This window comes from Parasteatoda tepidariorum, chromosome 12 (assembly GCF_982258835.1).
Source record: "Parasteatoda tepidariorum strain Cologne lab strain chromosome 12, Ptep-v5.0, whole genome shotgun sequence".
NCBI classification, from domain to species: Eukaryota; Metazoa; Arthropoda; class Arachnida; order Araneae; family Theridiidae; genus Parasteatoda; species Parasteatoda tepidariorum.
The window spans coordinates 59,844,240-59,869,685 of NC_141766.1; the positions used below are offsets into that span (position 1 = coordinate 59,844,240).

Consider the following 25,446-nt stretch of genomic DNA (forward strand, 5'->3'; position numbering starts at 1 on the left):
TTGTTGAAAATAAAAATATTTCTATTTTATGTAGGAAGTTCTTTTACAATCAACTTCTTCAGAGCATTTATTTGAATTCTTTATTTCAAAATTATCCTCTTGTGGCATCTGGGTTCTGAGTGATGTTCTGGTTGCATTTTCTTGCCTTTTGTCCAAAATGCCTCTTCTTGAATTGGATCATGTAAGTAAATGAACCATTTAAACTTTTTTTAAGGTTGCCATGGTTTCAAAGCCATCTATCAGACTTTTTTCAGATTTCTGTGACAAAATTCTCTAGCACTTATATCTTTCTGCAAGACACTTTCAACAATAACAAAGATGTGTGTTACTAATTTAAAATAATAAAAATGATGTATACACACAAAAAAATCATATAATTATTTTCATTTAATATTTTTTGTAATATTTTTTTATTCTAATATTATGGGTGATATTCTTGCATTTTGGTGGGGAGAAAAACACACTAATTATTTCCTTAATCGCATTTTGTAAAGCATTATCACATTAAAAATCAATCGGGTGGATGACCACTTTGATCAACTTGCGTAGGGACCAAAAGAGTGCGAAATCGGTGCCTGTCTTCGGATTATCCTCAGGGTTGTTTTCCAGACCGTTGCCAATAGCCCATTATGCAGCTCTAGTGCAATGTTAGTGAAGTATCTACCTACCCTAATGAGTATATATTCAAGAATACTTCAGAAAGTAATCATTTTTTTGGAATGTTGACTTTTTATGCTTCTTTGTGAAAGAACAATTTCCTATGATTAAAAAATAATAAGAGAAATCTACTTAGAGCTTCTTATTTAATATGATTTAAAGACTCATATGAGACATTCTATATATACACTCTTATAATATATATGTACACACTGAGGTAACAACAGTTATGGGATAGCATGATATGAAGTAAATATCCATCATCCGTTTATTTGTGAAAACAAAATGAAAACAATTAAAATCATATTCAGAATTTTCTCCTCCTGTTTCTACCCTTTTGACAGTTGAGTTTGGTCGGCAGAGAAAGGACCTCTTAATGAAAGAGACTGCTAGCGTGTGTGTAGAATTGTCAGGTTTAATAGACAAGTAACATAATTAACAATAACAGATAATAACAATCAATGTGGGATGTAAAATGGACCATTTGGATTGTGGCACTGTAAAATTTGGCCGTCATCGAATGTGGCAGCAGATGACCAACTCGAGTCCCTTTGCTAACAATGCCTCTTCTTATCTTATTTGTTAGACCCTAGTTGGCTGAAAAACTGTAGTTTGGTCTAATGATTTTGTTCTGATTGTAGTTTGGTCTAATGACAATTGAGCCACAGCCAAAAAGTGGCAAAGGCTGAAGCTTTGTGGGCAATGAAAGTTGCAGTATCCAATTATTCATTTGCTTCAAGTCAGGATATTGTGCTGTTATTTCAGGCTATGTTTGAAGCTAACTCTATTGTTAATCAAATGCAGTTTAGTGACCGGAAAGTTTCCTACGTATTGTCTCATGACATTGGGCTATACTTTCAAATACATTCTTCTGTAGACCATAATGACCTGAATGTTTAAAAACTTCCCCTCGTAATCTTGCGGAACATTTCCTCCCACCTCATTCATCACCCCCACTTTCCTCTCAAGTAATGAATAGATAAGGATAGGACACTTTCCCATTGGTTTTTGTAACTATGGGAACGTCCGAACTAGTCATCTGCGCTATGTATCACAACTGAAAACACCCTCCCCCCCAAAAAAAGCAAGCCGTAAAAGAGATTTCATATTTCATAAGGTTTATGACTTTTATATTTTCCATTCCCATTTCGGAAGCTATTTGTGAATTGTGGGGATCCACGATTGACAGAATTGTTTCTAAAAGACCTAATGCTTTCGATGGAGATGAAGAAGTTGTTGGAACAGCAGACCAGCGAATGTTTGTGTTTGCAAATGGTGCACCATCAGGGCAATTGTCCCTTCAAAAGATTTTTATGGCAAGCCTTATTTTAATGTTTGGACCTTCATATCATAGGCAATTTTGTACTTCAAAAGTGATTGAAAAAGTAACAAATCAAGAATATTTGCTTTGGTTTAAAACATAATGTAGTATATCAGTGTATGATCCTGCATTTTAATAAATGAAAATATAGTATTTTAACATAAAGTTGACTTTTTTTCGCTGTGAAATGCTTGCAGAATATTTGTATAAATTACTAAGTCCTGTTGCAGAACATTTGAAATTATTCTGCTTATGAGCGAGAAAATCTCCCCACTTGTTTTTCTTTGTAAAATTAACATTCTTGTGATTGTGAATTTTTTTTTTAATAATTTGATTTTATCAATGAAGGTTTTATCTGAAAAAAGGAGGGAGGGGGTACATATTAGTTATTAATTTGCGTTCAAAACATAAATTAAAAACGAAAAAGAAATAAGTTTTAAATATGACTGCTTTGAAACTTAAAATATTTTGTTAGCTGATTGTAAAATAGTCAGCTTTTTAATAAATTTATTGCAATTGAATCTATTTAGTTTTATTTAAATATCAGTATTCTTGTAACTTATTGAATATGTATTTTGTGTATATAAAAAGCAAACAATTTATTTTTCTTTAGATTAATTTAAAATAACTGATATTTTTTAAGGATTTCTGATGTAAATTAGTTTATTTTTCACTTGTATAACTGAAAAATTGGTTAACCGTCTTTAAAATTGTTCGAGGGAAGAAAAATTATAAAATTTTCTGTTGAGAGTACAAATTGGATTTATTATAATATATATATATATATATATATATATATATATATATATAAAGTTCAAAATGAAGAAAAAACAAAGGAAAATGATAATAAAAGAATAAACAACTGGGGGGTGGGGGAGGATAAAATTTTTTTAAAAAATCCAGAAAATAAAAGATATAATCTTTTCATCAGCCCACACGATTATATCCACAAGAAAGAGTGCTTTCTGATATTGTATCAATATAGCCAAAGCAAAATATATTAATACAATAGTGTGAGGAGCACTCAAAAAATTTTTTTTTACAAAAATTACAACAAAAAAATGGAACACAATAAGCAAAAATAACACATAAAAACAGAAAAAAAAACTTAATGAAACAAAATCTATAAAACGAGCAGCGAATTCAAATATACTTACATAAACAGGAAATTTTTCAAGAATGATTTAAAAAATATTTTCGTAACTGGATTGTCAGATTGCAAAATATGAAAACAAAAGCGCAAATTGAGCGTAACTAGAGGAGTTTTGTTTTAAAGTGCTGTTCTTACTGCATTGATTTGTTAATTACCAGGGATGGGCCCGAAATGGATGTGTGCAAGGTAATATTATACTGGATAATTTAAAGAAGTTGACCATAAATAATTTTAGGAAAAAAATATTTATTTAACCCTTTCGAGCCGACTGTCACATATACGCGCCAGCAAGAAACTCGCTCACATCCCGGCCGACACACCCACATGTCAGAGAGTTTTCTCGTTCACCTCCACGGCCATCACACATTTGTGCTAGCGTTTCGGAAAATTTTAAAAAATAGAATTTCTTCCAAAAGATGGCATTGTATGTCCATATGGTTTCATATACATGTAGATTTGACTTTCTACTTAAGATGAGAGTACATTCACATGGTTTTTAGGGGAAGGAATGTTTTATGAGGACTCTTTAAATTTGCACGTGGTATTTGTTTACAGTAAGCAGGAGAGTTTTTTTTCGCTACTTTCGATTTTCGGTTTTGTTTTTAGTGGATAGTTAGATGTTGTAGGCTTGAATTTTTTCTCTTTTTACCGTTACAATGTCTAAGCGTCGAAACATTTTAACTGAGATAGAAATCGAGGACATTATGCAAAATATTTCAGATATTGATTCTGAAACAGATTAGGATAGTAGTGATCGTGACTCTATAATATATTCTGATTATTCTGATCATGAAGAATCAAGCAAATCTGATGATGATGAGAACATTTCTGACATTTGTATGCCCAGTACATCGAAATCAAGTAGTACTTCTGCATGGTCATCTACAGCAGTTACCTTTCAAAGCAGTGCCTGGACTAAAAGTGGATGATTCGCTTGAAGAAGAGATTGATTTCTTTAGGCATTATTTTGATGATACCATCATAAAAATAATTACGGAACAGACTAATCTGTGTCAGAGGAGTATATATCCTGAAGGTTCATCTGGTGCACGTTCTTCAAACTATTTACCTGTCACAGAGGAAGAAATGTTTGTTTTCTTCGCTCTAACAATTTTGATGGGTATTATAAAAAAACTCAAAATCAAATTGTACTTTTCAACGAATCCCATGATTGCAACTCCATTTTTTAATAATGTAATGAGTCGTGATCGAAACATTGCAATTCTTCGATGCTTGCATTTTGCCAGCAGCGATGCCAAAAAAATCGGAAAGCTTCAACCAGTTTTAAATAAAATAATTTAAAATTTCAAGTCCGCTTACACCCCTGAAAGGAAAATATCAATAGATGAAAGTTTATTATTGTGGAAAGGAGGACTTGGATTTCGCCAATACGTCCCTGCTAAACAATCCAGATATGGAATTAAACTCTATAAATTATGCGAATCTAAATCAGGATACATATTCAATTTTATTATTTATACGGGGAAGGACACAATGTAAAAGGAAAATTTAGGATTATACGGGGAAAGACTTGTCAAATCTCTACTTGAAGAACTTGCTGGTCAAGGGTACCATTTATATATTGATTGTTTTTTTATGTCTCCCTCATTAGCGGATGAACTTTTCGGGTTACAAGCAAATATTTGTAGGACTGTAATGATGAGAAGGAAAGGAAAGCCAGAAAATTTCCCGTCGCCCAAGATGAAAATCGGTGAGATGTTGGTTTTGTAGAAAAAGAACACGAACTTAACTGCTTTCAAAGACAGACGAAAAGTGCTAGTGATATCTACCATGCATGATGCAAAATTGCTTGATACTGGTAAAAAAGATCGCGCAACATCTAATCCTATAATGAAGCCAGGGTGTATCTGGAATACAACAAAAATATGAGAGGGGTTGACTTAAGCGATGCCATCATAATTCAGTATCCATCTTTCAGAAAACTGTTAAATGGTACAAGAAACTTTTCTTTAATATCATGGATATGGCTGTATTTAATGCCAATATTCTTTTCAACAAAAAAAAGTAAGAAAAATCTCCCTCTCCTTATTTATCGCCTTAATTTAGTTAATCAAATTATTGCTCAGTATTCCTCTAAACTCCCCAAAGTCAATATCATACCAAAATCAGCAGAATCATTAAATTCACTCAGATTACTGAAAGACATTTCCCAAAACTTTGCTTAAAAGAAATGGGTGAGAAAATGAGACGAGGATGCTTCATTTGTGCCTGTCCTGGAAAAATCCTCCAAAATGGAAAATGAGTAATTATGAGTGCAAGGACTGTAACGTAAGACTGTGTATAGATCCCTGTTTTAAAATTTTTCATACGAAAAAAGAACTTTAAGTATTTAGTTTTCATATATTTAGTTTTCAGATATGCAATGTTAAATGTTTTAAAATGATAAGTACATAATAAAAATAAAATGTGTAAAATATATATTTAAACAAGAAATAACTTAAGTGAATAAAGTATCCATACAAATATATATAAAGCATATGTCATTTAAATACTCTGCAGAACAATATTAAACAACTCGCTGATATTTCGGTAATTTCATGGAATTAAGCTTAACATCAAAAAACCCTCCAGCCCTGGGGAGACACACACGAGAGGGACTGCCGACCTCAGAGGTAAGTGATTTCGCGCTTCCCGTCGCGAAAGGGTTAAGAAACAAATATAAAATAGAAAAGAAAAACATGAATTGCCTATTTTGCACGTAATTTTAGCCACGGATTTGCCCGAAATGAATTTGCACATGGAAAAATTATATAAATTAACAAAGAAAAAATTTTTTAGTAGATAAATTTAGCCGCGGATATGCCTGAAATTGATTTGCACATGGAAAAATTGTATAAATTAATAACGAAATTTTTAGTAAATAATTTTACCCACAGATTTTCTCATGGAAAAATTATATAAATTAACAAAGAAATTTTTAATAAATAATTTTAGCCACGGATTGGCCCAAAATGGATTTGCACATGGAAAAATTATATAAATTAACGAAGGAATCTTTTTAGTAAAGGAATTTTTTAGCAAATAATTTTGGCAACGGATTTACCCAAAATGGATTTGCACATGGGAAAATTATATAAATTAACAAAGAAAATTTGAATACATATATCCAAAAGAATATATGATTAATTCAATCATTTTATTTAGAATTTTATTACTTTACTTGGGTATCCATTGCTTTTTATCAAATTTTGAAAGAGTTTATCGATTTGTTTTTTGGATAAATAAATATTACTGCATATTCTTTTAATTCTATTCATTTCATTAAAAGTGGTATTTAAATAGATACTCCTAGAAACATTAGAATTCCAAGTAATTAGTTTATTTATATTAAAATTAAAATAATTTCTTTTATCGTATAAATCAACAAAGCAGATATTTTCATCTTTTATAATACCCAAATCCAAAAAATTGAAATTAATATTATCATCATGATTACGAGGCAAGATTAATTCCTCGGGGGAAAATATCATTTAATAGAATAGTATAATCTTGAAAATTAAAGATAATTAAGTCATCAATATATCTGAAAACAAATTTAATACTAAGAGTATAATTTTTTTCATAATAATGCAAAAATAAGTTAGCTAAGAGAGATGAATAATTAGATAGATCCTTGTGGTATTCCATCAATTTGAAGAAAAATATCCTTTCCATTGTAAAGATCTTTCCGTCTTTTGTTCCATCTTTTAGTTTAGAAGGGGGAATGCTATTGAAAAGATCCTGGAAATCAAAAGTCATAATAGAATTAGTTTTATTATGTTTAATGAATTCTAAAATCGGTTGATTATTAGTGATAATCCAAGAGAAACCTTCTTTAGAAACATTGTTAATAATTTTATTTAAGTTAAGTAGTTAGAGAAAATGGTGCCAGGTTTAGTTAGATAAGTATTAGATCCACATGTGATAGTTCTAAATTTTACAGGAATTTTATGAAATGTAGGACTGATAATTAAGTAAGGAAATTGTATATTGCTAATTTTAATTTTTAATCTCTTATATAAAGCTAACATTTTTTTAATGACAGTATTATTATTGAAATTACTAAGTTTAAAATTTTTACTATTTCTTAATTCCGTATTAAAAGTTCAGCATAGAATTTTTTTACAGAAGATTGCATAATTATTGTTAGCTTTGTTTATGGGAGTAATTACGAAATTTTTTTGAAGTTGCTTAATTGATTGAATAATATTAAAAAAAATTGTTGGATTGTTACTCTTATTTAAATTATCCTTATTTTTGAAAACAAAGTTTTTAAAGTAATAAACACTCCAGTAGTAAACACTCCATTTCTATTCTGTTAGCATACCTAAAGGTGAAGAGAATCTATTTGATATCTTAAAACAAAAACTATTGAGATCATTAAGAAAGTATTTTAGAATTTTATTGATTGATATATGGTAAATGGGTCTAAATTTTGTGCCTTTTATCATTAAATTCCTAAGTTCTAAGTTTTCTATAATATTTAAATTACCAGTAATAATATGTTTATGATGTTTATCAACAAAATCAAAATATTTCTCTTCCTCACAGTGACATTCATAATTGGATATATTAATATTCCCTAAATTTTTATATATATATATATATATATTTATACAACAAAATAAATAAATACAAAAAAACACGAAGAAAATTAAGAAAAACAATAAGTTTCATTTATTGCGCATAAGCTGCAAGTAAACTGAACTCATTAGATAAGTTCAAAATGAAGATAAAAAAAAAGGAAAATTGCAGACATATGGAAAAAAAAGGGGGGGGGGGAAAGAAAAATAATAATAAAAAAAATAACAAACAACTGGGAGGGGGGGGGGAAAGGGATAAAATTTTTTTAAAAAAATCAGGAAAATAAAAGATATAATCTTTTCATCAGCCCACACTATTATATCCGCAAAAAAAAGTGCTTTCTGAAATTGTATCAATATAGCCAAAACAAAATATATTAATACAATAGTGCGAGGAGTACTCAAAAATGTTTTACAAAAATTACAACAAATAAAATAGAACACAATAAGTAAAAATAACACGTAAAAGCAAAATATAAAATAAATAAAAAGAAAAAACAGAATAAAACAAAAACTATAAAGCGAGTAGTGAATTCAAATTTACTTACATGAACGGGAAATTTTTCAAGAATGATTTAAAAAATATTTTCGTAACAAGATTGCCAGATTGCATAATATGAAAACAAAAGCGCAAATTGAGCGTAACTAGAGGAGGTTTGTTTTAAATATTATATATATATATATATATATATATATATATATATATATATATATATATATATATATATATATATATATTATATATATAGTTTGTAAAGAGAAAAATTTCTATGGAAGTTCGATTCACTCAGATGAAAAGATTTAGGTTTCATATTGCTCAAAAATTATTTGAAAATAGGTTTAAAAAAAAACTCACAATTTCGTAACTATTGACCATATTTAGTTTCTTCCATGTTTTACAATATTTTGAAAGAAATAACAGGAATCTTCCATTTAAAATACCAACCTTGGTTCTTGGTTCTGAAAATAAGGGCATTGGATCAGGTTGGGTGAAGTGTGTATAAAATTAAGCATTTTTTTTTTTAAAGAAGGCTAATTAAGGGATTAAATTTATTTTAACGAAAATTTTGGATGCATTGGATTCATATAGATTAAATATGAAGCATAACTTATCTATTTTGTTTGATTGTTTGCTTACAGTAATGAATTTAAAAGAACATGTTTTGATGTAGGGATAGATCTAAAATTAGTGTTTATTTCATTAAAAAAACAAATGTAAATATCGTTTTGAAATAAAAATGCTATTAAATAAATGTATTTGATTATATTTTAAAAAAAAGTGAATGCTTAAAAATATATATTTTTTATTATTGTTAAATTAAAAAGTTAATATTCATGGCTATCAAAATTATGTTTAACTTAGGATGCTATATATTTTGCTAAACATTTAACATTAATTGAAACATTAAATAATGCATTTAATCACAAAGTAAGAAAGTGCACTTAGCTAAGCGTAACCATATATCCACTTTACCCCACCTCAGAAACCAATTCATACCAAATAGAATTTGAAATTTTTAATGCATCTTTGTTCTTTAGATGTCCCTTTATCAGTTTGAACTAAAAGTAATTCTTTTTGCAATAATGTTATGTGTATTTCTCGTCAAACTTTTCAATTTAAAATAACTAAATTCAAGTTACTTTGAGGGGTTCCACCAAAAAAGCTTAGCCAAAAGCTGGTGTAAAGTGTCATATTTGTCTAGAACTAGATTCAATTATGTGTTCAAAAATGCATACTTATAGTTTTAAGTTACTTTTGTGTACATAATTGTTACATGTAAAAATAATGCGTAACTCTTTACTAATAGGTCGACATTCTTTTAAAAGACGATAGCATTTTGTTTATGTCATCTGTAGAGGATAAAAGCATTCAATATAATGCTCTTCAGTGTCTTTTTGCTCTTCTTAAGTAAGTCTTATTCCTAGAATTATCAAACTTTATTTTGTAACTAATTATTCATGGCAGCATTTTGTTGCTAATTTTTTAAAAGTCTAAAAATAAAAGAATAATAGGGTTGGAGTGATGATTAAAATGGCAATTTACATGACTTGATTTTTTTTATTTTTAAAATATTGATTTAAATTTTTTAAAATAAATTATTTAATTGAAAATATTTTTATACAATATTTCATAAATATATTTATAAATAAAATTATAAATATGAATTACTTATAAATAGAGCCCGGATTTTGATGACCTAAAAAATCTCAATTAATGCCCCTAAAAAGTGCAAAAAATGCCCTTAAAAGTGCAAAAAATGCCCTTAAAATGCGAAAATTGCGCTAAAAATGCCTTATGACATGATTTAAATAGAAGTAAAAATATTGAACTAAAACAATGTTTTACTCTTTAAAATTATCATGAGTCGTTTTAAAAAATGTAAAGCAATGCAATACTTGTTCTACATTCATTAAAGTTTGAAAAATATGTTTTATATCCTAAAATAACAACAACAAAAAAAAAGAAAAATATATTGTCTCCTAAAAATATAACAACTTCCATCTCATAATATTACTAAATATCAGAATTACAGTGGATTAGTAATTTTTTTTTAAATATTTTGAAATGTAAGCGAGCGTTTCTTGTCTGAAAGCAAATTTTTATACCAGGAGAAGCTTCTTTCAACGTCTACTGATGTTATTGGTGCGTACTTGAAAAGGACGGTCACACTTACTGACGATTCTTCTTCAATTTGAAAAGATGTTGCTTCACCTTTTAATATCCTAGAGATTTTCTTCATTGTTTAGAAACCAGTGTAATAATAAAAAATAATAAAAATTAACAAAAAATTTAAAAAATGCTTTAAAATGCAAAATACGCCACAAAATTTAAAGAAAATGCCCTATAAATCTCAAAAAATGCTCTAAAGCAGTGGTGCGCAAACTAGGGGTCGCGACCCCTGTGGGGGCCGCCAAATTTTTATGAAATGCATTATCCCTGCATGCTGCATACTATACAATGTACATATAAAGAGTGAAGCGCCGCCACTAACTGTTTAATTGCAATTTCATGCTGTCCACTCTTTCTTTGACAGTAATGCGTAATGTATTCTCTATCTGGCTATCCGTGGAAAAACAATATCCCGTTTTATGCAAGAATGCCATCAGAGTGTTAATACAATTTGCATCAACGTATTTATGTGAAACTGGATTTAGCAAACTAGTTTCAATAAAAACTAAATACCGCTCGCGTTTAAACCCTGAAGATGATATGCGAATTGCAATTAGCAACATACATCCAAACATCGATGAGATAATTAGAAACTTGCAGCCATATACATCTCATTAAAGGGCAATTACTGATTTTTGAGTTATACAAAAAGTATTTTCTTAAAATTATAAATAAAATTAATATGAGTTAAATATGATGATGTTTTTATTCGATGAAACGAAAGAAATGCGCGAAATATACATCGTATTTGTGAACATTTATCTCTAGGGGTCGCCGAAAATTTTCTCTCTACAAAAGGGGTCGCAGTCGAAAAAAGTTTGCGCACCACTGCTCTAAAGGACAAAAAATGTCCAAAAATGCAAAAAAATGCAAATGTCATCAAAATCCGGGCCTTACTTATAAACATATGATTTTTTTTCCAAAGACTTATTTCATTCATAAGGAATGTTTTATCCAACGAAGTAATGAAAGGGAGAAGTATGTAAATTATTATCTTTTAAAATAGTTTAAGTAAAAAAAATGTCTAAAAGTGGATAATAGTGTCATGAAAGCTTAAAATTATAAATTTCCATTTACTATATATAGAATAATTTACTGGCAATAAACATATTTCAGTTATACCCATTTAGTTTCATATTTATTTGGATACAAATGCTTTTAAAACTTATTAAATATGTAGTTAGTGAGCATCAATAATGAAGAAAGACTTGTTGTGACAGAGTAACATTGAATAATTTATTTTCATTAATGTTTTCTGATCTAAACTGATTTACTCTTCATTGGATATCTAATTGACAGTATTTCTTTCAAATTTTAGGATCGTTTTAACAACTATGATTTAATTTATTCAATGATTAGTTTGTCATAATTTTAAATATTTAAATGAATTATTTTAGCTGTATTATAGTTTTTAAATAATAGTTTATATTATGAACTTGGTTTGTATTATGAACATGTCGAATGATTTGGCTGATAATTGTTAAAAAAAATTTAGAAAATTTTATTCAAATAAAAAACATTCATTTTTTTTAAACCATAGCTTTTGCCAACAAATTTCTATGTTTGCTATCTATTCTAAGCCTTTTTCTGTTTATATTCTTTGAAATAAACTTTATCATTGTAGAAATCACAGTGAAACTGTCCACTTGTCTAAGAAGATGAATGTTTGTTTTCAAAAATGTCTATCACTTCTTAAAGAGTCAGTTAGTGAAAATAGTAAAATAAATGCAAAGGTAATATATTTTCTTTGTTCTATAGCCTTAAAAATATCTGTGTTCATTACTTCAAAGATCTATGATAAGCCAAAATTAGTATGTAGCAGTAAATTATCAGGTTTCTGAACTATGTATGGTGTTTTCAATATAAATGTTAACAACAACAATCTCGAATTCTTGACTTGCTGTACTTCTGGTTAGATAGTATACAGCTGCTTACTACAGCTTATTCTACAAGGTAAAATTTTCAAACTGATAATTTTGTATTTAATAAAAGAAATAAATTAAATAATTTCTTAACTCAAATATGCTGTATTTCATAAAATATTAAGCAATTCTAGCGAATTTGAAGTGCTCATTTGTTTCAGATCATTTGATCATTTATAAGTGTATTGTTAAAAAAAAGTGGCATGGTTGCTGAAAAGAACTCGCTTTTTTGGCGGTCCCAATTTGGCCTCTGTTTACTATTACTGTGTATTCTTGTTGAAAGCCATGCACCATCATGCATTAGAGTTAACAGCAGCAAGATTAGGTTCATTATACAAATTGTCAGTGATGTTAGTATATTGTTGATAAGGTAAAAAGTGTTTTATAATGGTTCTTTTTTTTCAAATGACAATTCTTGCTTCTTGTTATGACAGGTCTTAAAAACAAATAATAAATCAAGTGACAAATATGCAAAATACTACTCAAGTCACAATGATATCTCATTATGAGCCAAATGGCCTCAAAATATACCGGAAACTGTAATGCGGAAGTATGTTAGGTAAAGAGCTTCAGTGTCGACAACACCATCCATACCTATGACTTTTCATAATTTCTTTTCTGCTGAGATTAATTTTAACTCAGGCATCTAAGGAACTGTGCTATTTGGTATTTTATATTTATATTCATATAAAAATGCGAGTTTCAAAAACTAATTTCTTTTTGATAAGTTACATTTATTTTTAAAATTTGGGAATTGTTAAATAGTTTGTCAAACATCTTATTGACTTCATTTGTATATATAATTTATGCTCAAGGGTTAGCTATCATTTTGTTTTCAAGATTTGAGTTTTTAATAACTATTTTTTTCTTCTATCACTTCTTATCTAATAAAACTAAATCATGTCTTTACATTTACGAACGAAATCTATTAACTTATCTTGGATTTGTATGCACCTTAGAATGACTTAGTAGTGTTTCTTCCCATCTGTATGAAGTGCTTAAAAATGTATTATTTTTTTTCCAAAACATTTGAGCTACTTTTTTTTCTCGGGAAAGTTTCATCTATTAACAATCTATGGATAAATGGCTTGCAGTCACAGAACTGTATCAAATATAGGGGGGCTTCTTTTCCACCTGTGGAACAGATTTCTAAGTTAAATAATAAATTTTTCAATGATTTTTTTTTCAGTTTTGTGCAGTTGTAGTTTAAAATAAAACACATTAAGAGGGAAGTTTATATTTCAGAAGTAAATTCAACATTTAGAACTCTGGGACTTATTAGATGCAAGTTTTTCAAAGATTTGATCTTTCAAAAAGTTAATCTACCCTTTTTTTTTTCTTTTTTAAAATTATAATGATAGAACTTAATTTCTCTACAGTCACAAAAATTGAACACATGACCTTTTTTGAATAAGTTTGTTCAAAATCTTTGAATTTATATTATTCTAATACATTTTGCTGATATATTTTTTTCTTTCTAAAGCTAGATGGGTTGCTAACAATCACTGGTGTCAGAACCATAGGGGTGCAGACCCCCCCCCCAATAATTGGGAAGCCAGGGTCCATTATTTTGAGAAAATATTTATGTTTTATTTCCATAACTTTTACTCTCTTTTTCTCTCACTCTCTTCACATAGTGCAACTTAATATATTATACAATTTAAAGATATATATATTTAATATTTAGTATATATATATTTAAAATTTAGTAAAAATAAAATGCACTGTATAGAAGAAGTAAAACAGGTGTTTAGAGAACAACAAGAATTGTCACTGTCACCCTTTCCTTCAATGAGCAATAAAACACTTTTTACACTGTTAACAGATAAAGATTGATTCTAAAGTATCCAGTCATTTGATACCTCAAAAATAGCCCCCTTAGTTTTTGCTATGGGAAAATGGCATTTGCATTTTGAAATTGTCTTTATCTTATTTATGACCCTGGATTGTTTTGTCCCCTTTTTTAAAATGTCAGATATCAACAGACCCATCACTTTGTTGACTATCTATTCACATATTGTCTCAAATAGACAATTATCTAGAATTTCTTGGAAAACAGATGTATAAAAGCTTACTTTTAGATATTCAAGTAGGGGAAGACTCTAGTTGACACTTTCTATTTTTTTTTTTTATTTATTATGTTTTTTTGGTGATTTTCTCAAGAGATTTCTCTGATATATAATCATTCTAAGTCTTCTCATAAGTACAAAGCGCAGACAGTTCTATTGCTCCATTATTTAAATTAGCCATTTCCAGTTCAAAATTAAGATAAATGTAAATATTTGTTTACTTCTATATTTTGTTTCATTAATTGTTTTAACTTAAATTATTAGTTTCTTTTTAATAAAGTTTATATAAAGTTTTTGTGATGAAGTTTATCATTGGATAATAAGAAATTATTAATCAAATCCATTTTTAGGGAGGTAAGCAAATGTTTGTATTAAATCAATTAATACATTTATAATTGTATGTTTATGTACTGTAAGAATTCTTTTATGTTTTGTAGTTAGTATATTATATTAGTATTTAGTTTGTATATCATTTATAGGATTACATTAGTTCTTGATTTTACTGTTCATTTTTTGTGCATGAATTTATTTTTAATGCATGGAGTTTGTTTTTATTTCATATTTATGAAATCAATGTAACTTTTAAATTTTTAAAATTATAAATCAAAACTTAGAGTTTTTATGACCTTTCAATAACTTTGTTTTCATTCAGAAATTTAATGTCACGTTTATTATTATAAATAAATTTACATGTAATTTAAAAATTTATATAATTATTGATAATTTATGTTCTTAAATACAAAAAATTAACATCAACTTACATTTTAATTAATTAAAAGAATGAAGAAATATTTTAAATGCAAAAAATTCATATGATTTTATTACAGTCAGTAATAAAAACTAATAATTTTTTTTTTCTCTTTTAAGAATGGGATAATTTGTTAAACTTAATTTATTGTATAAGTGTTTTAAGGGTACTTTATGTAATTTTACTTATTTTGTTTTTATCAAAATAATATGAGAATCGTAAAGTAATTAGTTTGTGCTAAACAACATTTTCATAATTTGGCATTTTTAACAAATCTTTTCTTCTGAATTAAAAGTATAAATTTAAAAAAAAATTTAATTCTGAAATTATAAATACTGCCGATAAAGGAAGAAAATGAGAGTTCTATGTGTTGTCTTTATTTCTTTGTGTAAATTTATATAAAGTTTTTGTGGTTACCAAAATGAAGCATGTGATCCAAGAAAACCAAAATATCTCATCTTGTCTGTTTCTTTTCTTGTAAATAATAAAAAGGTAAATATATTACATAAAATATGCATAAAAATTATTTTGACCATAATTATTTTAATTTATCATTTCTTTAAAATATGAATACTAATTCTGTCAATCAACTGAATAATTTTATTTTCCTTTTTTAAAACCATAAAAATTAAACCAGAACAAGATGAGAAAAACGCTAGTCTTAAAATTGCTTTAATAATCTTGAATTTTCCACCTTTTTTGTTGCAATTTAGAGTTTTATAAATATATTTATTTTAATCATTATAATCTCTACTGTAACAAATGTTTAAGATAGTTTTTCTAGTATTATTTTTTATGTATCTTTCATCTCAGAAATCCAGATCAAGTCAAATTCATAGTAAGGAAAAGTGTTTTTTTTGTTTGCTTTTTTTTGTTTTTGTTTAGCAAAACGTTTTATGGCTTTTTCTGATATTTATTTAAAAGTTTGACTTCAATTTAAAATGTTAAAATCTGTCCCAAAAAATTCATCTCATTCATGATTCTGTTATCACATAGGATTACATGACATAATATTTGCTTTTATAAATTCCATGTCATTCTCCTCAAAAATTTTAACAGACAAAATGTTCCTTTCGAAATAAAACAATATTTTTAAGACACTGTACCCATTGGATTTAAGTAACTTTACTTTTACTTCAACGTATTTAAAAAAATAAATTCTTTTTATTTTTCAATTGAGACTTTTGAAAAGGAGGACATGCGTATACATTAAAATGAAATGTGACACATGACACTTCATATATTTTTAGTACTTTATATGTTTTAATTTTTAATTTTTTTTAATTATTTAATATAAAGCATTGTATAAATAATGTATGAATCAACAGGGGCTAAATCTTTTAATAAGTTAAAAATGTCAACAAAATTTAAAGTATTTTAATTTAACAGAATATTTAAAACAATACCTAGTCGAAAAAACATTGCTTGTATACATCGTCATACAATTAGTGCGTTTTATAGAACTTAAGAACAATTTTAAAACTACTTAATCCTTTACTACACATTATATATATATCTTTATAATATATAAAAAAACACATATAAAAAATATATATGTATCAAAAAACACATTGTCAGGTTTGTGTAAATCTATTGAAGTTATGATTGGTGGATTGTCAGATCTGCGAACTGAAGATAACTTTTCAAAATTTTTTGAAGAATGTCCTGCAGCAATTTAACAAAACAAAGGCAAAAAAACCACCTAAGAGATACAGTGGACTTGCTCCTTTGTGTGAAACTAATTATATTTCGTGTGAAGAATATTATCACCAACAATTTTATTAGATGTTAGATACAGCAATAAGTGGGTTAAAAAAATCGAATTTTAGATCAGCCAGGTGGTAAAAAGCAAATTTTGTTGGAAAATTTTCTGCTTAAGTTCGAAAAATCGGAAAGCTTAATTTGTTATCCAGAAATTGACATAGATGCCATCAAAATCGAGCTGGTGCAAAGGAGGCTGGCCGAAAGAGGCTTCAGTACTTTAAGAAAATTAAAAATGTATTTAAGATCAACAGTGACCCAAAAGAGATTAAATCATGTAGCAATGTGTTACGTCCTTAAAAACATTTTAGACGTTATTGACAATAAGAAAGTTGCACAAATTTTTATTTCTCAAGTGCAATCTAGGAAAAATGTCTTAGGCGTAATTTAAATAAATTTTTCTTAATGTGCTAACCTAATGTTTGAATAAATTTCAATTTTTGTATAATTTTAATAAAAACTTAAAGGTCAGTGAAAAAAAATTCGAAAAATAAAAAGGATTTAAATATTATTGTACAATTAATTTTAAAATTGTTAAGAAGTAACACAAAAAACTGAAAATTATATACAGTGGAACCCCGATTTTACGGTGTCCGTTTCGTACGTTATCCCGCTTCTTACGTCATTTCCTGCTGATCCGTGAAAATTGCCTATACCCCGATAATGTTAAAAAATCCCGGATTTTGCGTTACCCCTTTTATGAAAATCCCGCTTGATGCGTTTTTCTACAAACAGATCAAAAAAAAGTTTTTTATTCTATTCGAAATGGTTTTAGTCATTTTTCCGTACTAGCATACCAAATGAGATTTTCAGTCGGTTTTGTTTGAGTTTGAAAGCTATAGCATTTTTTCTTATTTTCAAAACCTCAGTCATCGTGTTCTTTTCTCGAAAGAAGATGTCGAAACGAAAATGCCTTTCTCTGGCTGAAATCATCGAAAAAGCTAAAGAATTTCATGGCACTAAAGTTGATCTTGCTAAATCTTTAGGTATTGCTTATTCAACTTTGCAAATGATTTTAAAGCAAGAAGCTTCAGTAGAACTAAACGCTAAAAAACTCGGAAAATATGCCAAGAAGAGAAAAACCCTTAAAACATCTCCGTATGATGAGTTAGAAAACATTTTAAAGAACTGGTTCAAGGAAGCCAGAGCAGCAAAGATTCCTATACATGGATCCATCCTGAGAGAGGAGGTGCTTGAAATTGCTGAAAGGCTTAAACTCCAAGGCTTCAGTGCATCAAATGGCTGGATCGATCGATTAAAAAAAAAGGAACAATTTATGCTTCAAATCTATCTGTTGCGAATCCAATAGTGTGGATATGACAATTGTGTAACAGTGGAAATAAGAAACTCTGCCAAATTTATTAAAGGGCTATAATCCAACTGACATATTTAATTCGGATGAAACGGGATTGATTTTCAACCTATTGCCAAACGAGACATTGACAATTAAAGGTGAAAATTGCCATGGAGGAAAGCTTTCAAAAATGTTGTTTTGCTCAGTGCAAATGCCGATGGTAGCCAAAAGTTAACGCCTCTTGTGATCGGTAGAGCAGAGAAACCACGGTGTTTCAAAAATATCAAAAGTTTTCCTACCGATTACACTTCAAACGAAAAAGCATGGGTGACGCAAGCATTACTTAAAAATTTTCTTCGAAAACTGGATATTAAATCGAACATCATTTTATTCCTAGACCAATGCACTGCTCATTTAAACCTTAAATTGAAAAACGTGCGAATAGAGTTTTTTCCAGCTAACTGTACGAGCAAACTTCAACCACTGGATTTAGAAATTATACGATCATTTAAAGAGAGTTGCCGGAAGCAACTCAACTAGTTAGAAAATCTCTAATGTTTCTTGATTCTGGTTACTTTCAGGATGCTTCTAAGGCAAAAATTAATGTTCTTGAGGCTCTTAATTTGATATCTTCAGCTTGGGACAGTGTCGACCGAAAGTGCATTATCAATGGATTCAATAAAGCAGGATTTTCAATATCGGAGGAGGAGAGCGCTGTTGTTTTGGAAGAAGAAGAAGGTAGCGTGTCTGAAGTTGAGGACCTTCTGGAAGTCTATGATGCATAACATCGACTGTGACACAGATATCATTACTTCAGAAATCCCTTTCATAAGTGATTTAATGCCTGATTCCGACGATAGTGCTGATGACGATGAAATAACAGAAGACGTGCCAACAGCTGATCAAGCGATACAAAGCATAAAAACTCTAAAACAATTTTTACTTGCAAATGTAAATCAAGTAGAAAATTTGCAAAAAAATTTTAGTATTGAACGAGCTGTATACGAAATTGTAGCTAGAAACGAAAAGCAAGTAAAGATTACTCATTTTTTCCATTAATTTAACTGGTAGGTGTCAATTTTAAAAAATATGCATGGATTTTTCTTAACCCCGATTTTACGTTGTTCAATTCGAGCGTTTTTTATCGCTAGTCTGACAGAAAACGTAAAATCGGGCTTTCACTGTAATTACAAATCTTGTTTGTCGAGTTATTTTGTAATAATATATTTTAAAAATTAAATAAAGGAGATTTAAATTGATTTTTTTGATTTTTCTTAAATGTTTTTACTAGTCTGAAAGTTTTTACTCAGTCGGTACTTTATATTGTATTTTATTGGAGATACTACAGTTGATTTGTACTTCTCTGTGCACTTAATAGTACTTTTTAATAGAACTGAGTGTTAAGTGTTCGTGATGTATCGATCTATTAATCAGAGGACTCGAACACACATAATAATTTATTTTCAAAATTAATGATATAAAAATTGACAAGATCATTGTAAAGTGACAGGGAGATGTGCCCTGCTCCAGAGTTGAATGGCAACTGAATTCTGACAATTGAATTCTGAATAGCAACTGATATTGACTTGAGCTCCGCCTTATGGCTTAATTGGACAATTCTTAACACTGAGTACAAGATGTTCCATAAAGATTACTCCTTCGATACATTTCTAGAGTTCTTGTCACAAATGAAGTGAAAAAAAGGATCACAAATTAACACAGTAGAGAATCATTTATCCGGTATTGAGATAACCGGGAAACCAGAAAAACGGGGGAAATTTTGCTCTATTTTCCCATCATTTTAAACTGGAACGATTATGAAAAAAAGCAGAAATTGGACTCATCCTTGAAGTAGAGTAGAGGAAAATGTGAGGAAGGGGGGAATTCCCCCCTCCCGTTTACCCGGAGAAACGTCATTTCTTCTGTGACCTTGAAAATCTTTAGATCGAGAGAGGCAGAGAAGGGACGAATGTTTTATTTTCTCCTTTAGGCTGTCAATCAAACTCAAAGGAGTGGCATGCTGATTTCGTTTTCTGTTTGATTTACGAGGGGGTGGGGGGAAAATGCATTGCACATGCATATCAGTGAACAGAAGACGAAATAAAAAATATATTTATCTATTTGACATTGATTAATAAAAATAAATTCCCCCCTCCCGTTTACCCGGAGGAACGTCATTTCTTCTGTGACCTTGAAAATCTTTAGATCGAGAGGAGGCAGAGAAGGGACGAATGTTTTATTTTCTCCTTTAGGCTGTCAATCAAACTCAAAGGACTGGCATGCTGATTTCGTTTTCTGTTTGATTTACGAGGGGGTGGGGGAAAAATGCATTGCACATGCATATCAGTGAACAGAAGACGAAATAAAAAATATATTTATCTATTTGACATTGATTAATAAAAATAAAATCTTTTCCTTCTGAATAAATTCTGATTCTTTGAAAGCGAGGTATCATTTTGAAAGTTTTTCTTGATGTGGAATCACACCTGCTTTAATTAAAAATCGTGTTTTTATAAAAATTATGAAAGGAGAATTGTCTATTAATTTAAACATACGATTATTTTATGAAGCAGATTGCATTTTTGTTTTCCTGATTCCACAATGTTTGATATTTTTTCTTTTCACGATAAATTTCACACTCAATAAATTAGTTCTTTTTATTCATAAGTTTTATCATTAGGCTTTTTTTTTTAAATTCCGTTGATCTTATTGATCTTACCTTGTTCCGAGTGCCTTTTTTAACTATCGTTTTGGTTCGATAATTTCCAAGTGTTGTTTTTATTTAGATTAATAAGTTTTCCTTTTATTTTATCATCCCCCCGTATAATTAGGTATAAAATATATTGCGTTATTTAATCATTGGTTTTGTTTATATTAGTTAATTTAGGAATTGTAATTATTTTTAAAAAATAAATATGAGAATTTTGTATTTTTTAAACTTGTTTCTCTTGTCTAAACTTACAAATTTTTGTTATTCATTTGAATGTTATTTTCCTACCATTTTTTTTTCTTTTTAAATTTAGGAGTGCTTTTCTTTTTTCTCCTATTTTAAAATGTGTTACACTTTTTCCTTGTAATTCGGGTGCAATAAAACATCGATTAACGACAGTTTTTGGTCGATCCAGAAAACCTGGAAATTCAGACATCCGGGATAGCGATGGTCCCGAGCATCCCGGATAATTGATTCTCTACAGTACTTTAGTTGAGAAAAGGAAAATCAAAATATGGCTAATCATCAATTGAGAAGGTGAGATTAGAAATGTATGTACAGTTGTTGAAAAAACATAGAAGAATTGAAAGACACTTATTTCAGGCACTCTAAACTTAATTCAGCAATCAAACTGGTTTTAAAACTTTAATTCTGTTTGTCTTAATAGTGATTCTTTAGATTTTCATATTGTTTTTTCCCACTCTTAAATGGTAATTTGCGATCCCTAATTTGTATATTTTTTTTAAAACTCGATTCTTAAAGATGATTCTAAAATTATATATGAGGATGTGGCGTAACTACCACTACAAATATTAAATACCAAATCAATAGTATATAACACATGTTAACTTGAATCTATCACGAGGTACCTTTTGATAGATGAAGGTTGACATAGTCTAAGATTAATCCCCCCACATTGGTGACCTACGGACGTGATAAGAAATTGTCAATATTGATGGATGAATCCACATTAAAAAAAACAGTTGATTTGCTTATTAAAAAAAAAAAAATAAATAAAATCCGGTGAAGTAAATAAAGTCTCCCGGTTAATAAATAATAATGAGCGAAATGCTAGAAAAAAATAATAATAGCGAAAAGCTATAAAAAAATAATAATAGCGAAAAGCTATAAAAAAATGATGGGAAAAAATAGCAACAAAAAAAAAGCTATAAAATAAAAAATAAAAAAAAAAATAACGAGCGAAATGCTTGGAAGAAAAAAAAAATATATATAATGAGCAAAAATTTAAGTTAATAAATAAACAGCATTAATCAACTAGTGGTAATTGTTCATCGAATTCTATCACAGATAAAATTCTGGAAGGGGAGTAATGTGGCGTAACTACCACTACAAATATTAAATACCAAATCAATAGTATATAACACATGTTAACTTGAATCTATCACGAGGTACCTTTTGATAGATGAAGGTTGACATAGTCTAAGATTAATCCCCCCACAAGGACGTAGATTGAGGAACACTCTTCATCATAGAATCAAGATGTTTCAGTTTTCATAATAATGCATTGAATTTTAGTAAAATATATTAATTTGATTGTAAAATATAATTTTTTTCTGTTTGATGTCATGTTTTTGTCATACATTAAATAAAAGTTACTTAAAATCAATCTATGGGTGTGCGTATTTCCTATATGTATATAATAAGGGCAAGGGAAATATTTTTCTCTCTTTTTCAAGGAACTTGAAAATAAGTCTAAGTATGCCCCCCCCCCAATAAATATTATCTGACGACGCCATTGCCAACAATTCATATAAATTGATTCAACTTTGTTATTAGATTTTGTCTATAGTTTTTGAAGGAGCCTCTTATGATAAAGAGTATTGGGCAATGTATCGTGATATAGGGACTGTTAGACATAGCGATTTAACATATGTTCTAAAGTAGGAATTAAATAGTTCTAAGTATAAATTATTTAAATGCAAAATACCCCTATTAAATTTTATCACTTAAAGTGAAAAACAATCATTAAAAAAATCAATGAATAATCTTTTTTTTAAAATTCATGTTTTATTTTCATTTATGGATTGAGCTCAGAACAAAAATTTGACAACAGCAACTGCATAGCGGTCACAAAGTAATAGTAAGTCTACTAAAAATAATTGACGAGAATTGCTAAATCCCGAGAGACAAAAATGGCGCATAGAGAAACCATGTATTATGTTTATATTTTAACGCTGATCCTCGTGCAAAACCAGGAGTTAAGATTCAATTCTTTTTTGTCATCCAACATCACAAAATGGACATCTTCTTCATAGCTGGACGTAATAAACATCTTCGCAGCTAGACTGAATTGAAATCGTCTTCACCAGGGCTGTGACAGTATTAGCGTAGGCAAATCCTCACATGTTATATCATTAAACCGCGAGTGTCGCTGTATACCGACAGCTTAAATTAGATTTCTGATGCATCGCCTTAAATCGAAAGTCATTATCAACCTGCCGATATATGCATTATATCGATATTTCGCGATACATCATTTATCGCTTAGTCCTAATGATAAATAAGGTGCCTATATCAGAAGAATTAGGCACTATCTTCCTAATTCTAAGTAAAACATGCCCCGTTTTCTGTTTATTGCATAATTTGACCCCGAGTTTTCATCACATTATATAAGTCAAAAAAGTATTCATTGAATTAAATAAAGTTTTTTTTTCTTTTAAATTTAGATTCTGATTTGCTCTCTTAAATGCTTGCAGTTAATATTTTCATATGAAATTGCTGTTATAAAAAAAATTGGAGAAATACTTGGAATACTGAAAGTATGTAATTTTTTTAAAATTTATATATTTCTAATGTAATGATATACTTTTGACATAATTAATGACATGATATATCACGATGTTGTTGTCATAGGCCATTATGGCAAGGGGTGTGATTGTTCTTGTTTTCCAGTGATGGCAACTATGTCCTAGAATTCGACTTCTGCCACACCCATGTGCCACATCGGTTTATAGGACACACCCATCCAATTATCCACAGATCGTAGTTTTGACCTGAACCAGAGAATGATCACTCTCCAATTCAGTACCCCCAGAGGTATAATTTGTTATGGAACATGGAGGACTTTGTGCACCAACAGTTTTGACGTGCACCAGCCACCATTTACTGCGCAGGGAGTCTTCTGCTGGCTGGATTCGAACTCTCGTGTTGACATACGCGAGTCTAAATAACAGACAAATTAATTTCTTGGATTAAACCCTTTCTAAAAAAAAGCTTTTGACAAGCATCTTCAAATTTAGTTACTGCACGACAGTCAAGAGAGTTTTGGAAAAATTAAAGTGCAGCACCAGATAAATAAATATAAAGCTGCTAACTCATTAAATTGATTTAGTTTTGCGAGCTTTTTGATTTGCTCAACGTACCAGTCTACATTTTGATAATTACCCCGTAGAATTCCGGGATATTGAAATTATATTTACTTAAAATATTTAGTGCACTTATATTATCAGGCATATTGGATAAATATTAATTATTTAAGAAAAGAATTTAAAAATCTAAAAGCAATTAAAAATAATAATACTTCCAATGGAAAAATGCGCTAGGCAGCAGTGAATCCAAAAAGAATTGAAACAAAAGAGAATGAACATTTGAAAAAAATGGATAAGTATGACAACCAAAGCTGACATCTTCAGGGGGTACCAGCTCCGGAAGTCATAAAAGCAAAACCTTTTCTATCGAGAGAGCAAGACAAAATACTAAAATTGCTCTCTTTGTACCCCAAAAGTTTTGCCAAAGTCCAGGAAAAGAATATGATACATAATATACAATATAAAATGCAAAAAGCAAATAAAGAAGAATAAAAACAACACAAATACATACGAATAGTAAGAGCGAATGCTTACTTGAAATAAAAATCCAATAACTAGATAACACAACTGACTGCAAGGCACAACTAAAATAAACATAAAAACAACACCCCTATCCTGCACAGTATAAAGAAAAAAAAGACAGAAGTTAAGAAAGTAGTGACATCATTAATAGAAAAACTTGATCAAGACTTGAATTTTGCTTAATTAAATGAAAAACTAATAATTCTCAATCATTTTCTTAATTTTAAAATCAATATTACAAAAATTAAATAGGAAAACCATTACTTTCTAAATTTTTTAAAAAAATACTAGTTGCTTTTCGAAAACTTAAAACATTATTACAGATTTTATTTTTTTGAAAATTTTGCTGCACAAATTAGTATCAAAATTATAGAAAAAAATAACTTTGAAATTAAAATTTTTAATTTTATCTTAAACCCCAATTTTAATTTGTTTATCAACAATATCAATTTTAAAATCTAAATATTCAACATTTAAGCAATTTTCATTAGTTTTCTTCAAAACCAATTCTTTAGGATAAATATTAGAAATAAAATCATAATTATCACAATTAAATAAAATTAAATCATCAATATATCTAAAAGTTTTAAAATCACTAAACTTGCTAAATTTAGCTTCAAAAAAATTTAAAAAATATTAGCGAAAACACCAGAAAGAGAATTACCTTGCAGTATCCCTATATTTTGTTTATAAAAATTAAGGCCAT

At 28.8% G+C, this 25,446-nt stretch overlaps 1 protein-coding gene across 4 annotated transcripts in view; it reads left to right on the plus strand.

Moving 5' to 3' along the window:
* LOC107449378 (HEAT repeat-containing protein 6) overlaps positions 1 to 25,446 on the plus strand; it is a 140,013-nt gene that overhangs the window by 26,246 nt on the left and 88,321 nt on the right. For all 4 annotated transcript variants that reach the window (XM_087156225.1, XM_087156222.1, XM_087156224.1 and 1 more), the window contains 4 exons: positions 35 to 181; positions 9,523 to 9,623; positions 12,010 to 12,118; positions 23,577 to 23,669. In XM_087156225.1, coding sequence (XP_087012351.1) covers positions 158 to 181; positions 9,523 to 9,623; positions 12,010 to 12,118; positions 23,577 to 23,669 — 327 coding nt within the window. In that variant the 5' untranslated portion in view covers positions 35 to 157. The remainder of the gene's footprint in view (positions 1 to 34; positions 182 to 9,522; positions 9,624 to 12,009; positions 12,119 to 23,576; positions 23,670 to 25,446) is intronic.